General features: G+C 43.9%; 1 protein-coding gene across 3 annotated transcripts in view; it reads left to right on the forward strand.

The window, feature by feature from the left end:
• The window catches only part of STOX2 (storkhead box 2), a 120,684-nt gene that overhangs the window by 103,627 nt on the left and 14,177 nt on the right, over positions 1 to 2,880 (forward strand). For all 3 annotated transcript variants that reach the window (XM_019521891.1, XM_019521892.1, XM_019521893.1), the window contains one exon: positions 875 to 2,880. In XM_019521891.1, the coding sequence (XP_019377436.1) occupies positions 875 to 2,880 (2,006 nt within the window). The remainder of the gene's footprint in view (positions 1 to 874) is intronic.

Here is a 2,880-nt window from a genome sequence, read left to right on the forward strand (position 1 = left end):
AACCAGCAGCATACCTACAGGCTGGGGAACTCCCTTCTCCTCAGCACAGAGGCAGAAAAGGACCTTGGAGTCATTATAGGAGGGATGTGGACAGCATCGAGAGGGTCTAGAGACGGGCCACTCGCATGATCAGGGGGCAGCAGGGCAGGCCTTATGAGAGGCTACGGGACCTGAACCTGTTCAGCCTCCACAAGAGAAGGCTGAGAGGGGATCTGGTGGCAGTCTGTAAACTGGCCAAGGGAGACCAGCAGGCAATGAGAGTCCCTGTTCCCCCGAGCACTACTGGGAGTAACAAGGAATAACGACCATAAGTTGACCGAGAGTAGATTCAAGCTAGATATCAGGAGGCATACTTCACAGTCAGGGCGGCTAGGATCTGGAACCAACTTCTAAGGGAAGTCGTGCTCGCCCCTACCCTGGGGGTCTTCAAAAGGAGGCTAGATAGACACCCAGCTGGGGTCGTTTGACCCCAGTACTCTTTCCTGCCCATGGCAGGGGGTCAGACTTGATGATCTGCTCAGGTCCCTTCCGACCCTACCAACTATGAAACTATGAATATTCTTCCTCTAAAGAGATTTCATTTGGGCATTTAGAGGTTGCCTGCTATGGAAGCAACTAAAGGTTATTTGGTGCATTTTTTATATATGTTCTATTAATGTCATCTTTTCAATTTTGTTACTAATTCATATGCCTGAAGTGCAGAAGGTAAGTGAATAAAAAAAAAAAAGAATGAATAACAGTGTGCTCTGTTTGAATTATTTCCTTAACTTACTGTTCACTTTTGTGTTGGCAAAACTCTGACATTCTTGCGTGGGGGAAGTAAATTTTCCATGGTTTAGACTGTCCTTCATATATACTTAATGTTGTTTTTCAGGTGTTCCAACTCCCAGTCCTGAAATCCTTCGGCACACCTTGAACATGCTTGTACGAGAAAGGAAAATATATCCAACTCCAGATGGCTATTTCATTGTGACTCCACAGACTTATTTCATAACACCATCCCTCATAAGAACTAACAGCAAATGGTACCATTTGGATGAGAGGATACCTGACAGATCTCAGTGTACCTCTCCACAACAAGGGACTATAACTCCCTCCACCTCGGGATGTGTCAGGGACCGAACTTTACCCAAAAACCACTGCGACTCTTGCCATTGTTGCAGAGAAGATATTCACAGCATGCATGCATCCACCCTGCAGAGGAAGTCAGCAAAAGACTGTAAGGACTCATATTGTCCTCCATCACTATGCCAGGTACCACCTACTGAAAAAAGTAAAAGTACTGTAAACTTTTCCTACAAAGCAGAGACGCTCACAAAGCCTAAAGATGTAGAAAAGCAGTCTAAAAAATTTGGACTAAAGTTATTTCGACTAAGTTTTAAAAAGGATAAGGCAAAACAATTGGCTAATTTTTCTGCTCAATTTCCTCCTGAGGAATGGCCTTTAAGGGATGAAGACACCCCTGCCACTATACCTAGAGAGGTGGAAATGGAGATTATAAGGCGTATTAACCCAGATCTGACTGTGGAAAATGTCATGAGGCACACTGCACTGATGAAGAAACTTGAAGAAGAAAAAGCTCAGAGAAGCAAAGCAGGATCTTCCGCTCACCATAGCGGGAGAAGCAAAAAGAGTAGAAATCACAGGAAGTCTCATGGGAAATCTCGGTCACACAGCAAGAGCCGGGTGTCCAAAGGAGATCCTTCAGATGGTTCTCATTTGGATATACCAGCTGAAAGGGAGTATGAGTTTTATGATCCCCTTACAAGATCCCCCAGGGAGGGCTGTTTCATAATAGAGCACAAAGGAGATAATTTTATCATGCATAGCAATCCTAATATGATCGAGTCTCACTTTCCTATGACACCAGAATGGGATGTATCTGGTGAGCTGGCCAAAAGAAGAACAGAGATGCCTTTTCCTGAACCTTCAAGGGGAAGTTCCCACTCCAAGGTCCATCGAAGCCACAGCCATACACAAGATAGAAGATCAAGAAATGAAAGATCTAACAAGGCCAAGGAAAGGTCTAGATCAATGGATAATTCCAAGGGACCTTTGGGTTCTTCTACTTTAGGTACACCTGAAGACATGGGTGAAGGCTGTAGTCCAGATGATCAGACAAATAGCCAAACATATATTGATGACAGTACCTTAAGGCCTTCACAATCACTCAGTCATCAGAGGGCTCTGAGTTCATCTGTAAACTATAAAGAAACATGTATATCTGACATAGTTAGTGGCAGTGTAGAAACCCCCAGCTCTTGTAGTCTAATGGAACAAAGCAAGCCTACAGAGAATTTACCATCCTATAGTGAGCTCAATTCCTGCACAACAAAATCAGCAATTGATGACTATTTTCAGTGCAACACTTCTAGTGAGACTGTACTTACTGCTCCATCACCACTGGGAAAAAATAAGGAGGATCATGACACGATGACTTCAACAGATGGGATAAAAAAAATGTCTCCCTCCGAAAGACAGTCTCAACACATAGCCAGAGAACCTGGGGTACACAAAGAGGAGTCCCCTAAAGGCCCAAGTACTGTTTCAGCAGTTGCAGGCCAAACTCCTGAAGTAATTGCAAATGGAAGACTGGCTCAGCACCATAACACTGAATCAAGCAGCCTTGATAAAAGGAAAGAAATATTTAGTAAAGATACACTTTTTAAACCTCTACATAATACTCTCTCTGTGAATAGTTATCATAAGTCTAGTGCCCCACTGCTAAAACCCCATCAAAAGACGCCCTCTGACACACTGCCAGTCAGATGTGAGAAACTAGAACAGGCTATAGTAACCTCCGTCACACAAGTTATGCCCATTTCACAGAGACAGCAAGAGCCAGCTGGGAACCAGGAACCCTCCTTTGATTATTATAAT

The sequence above is a fragment of the Gavialis gangeticus genome, unplaced genomic scaffold (assembly GCF_001723915.1).
Source record: "Gavialis gangeticus isolate Ggan-Ray unplaced genomic scaffold, GavGan_comp1, whole genome shotgun sequence".
In the NCBI taxonomy this organism is placed as follows: domain Eukaryota; kingdom Metazoa; phylum Chordata; order Crocodylia; family Gavialidae; genus Gavialis; species Gavialis gangeticus.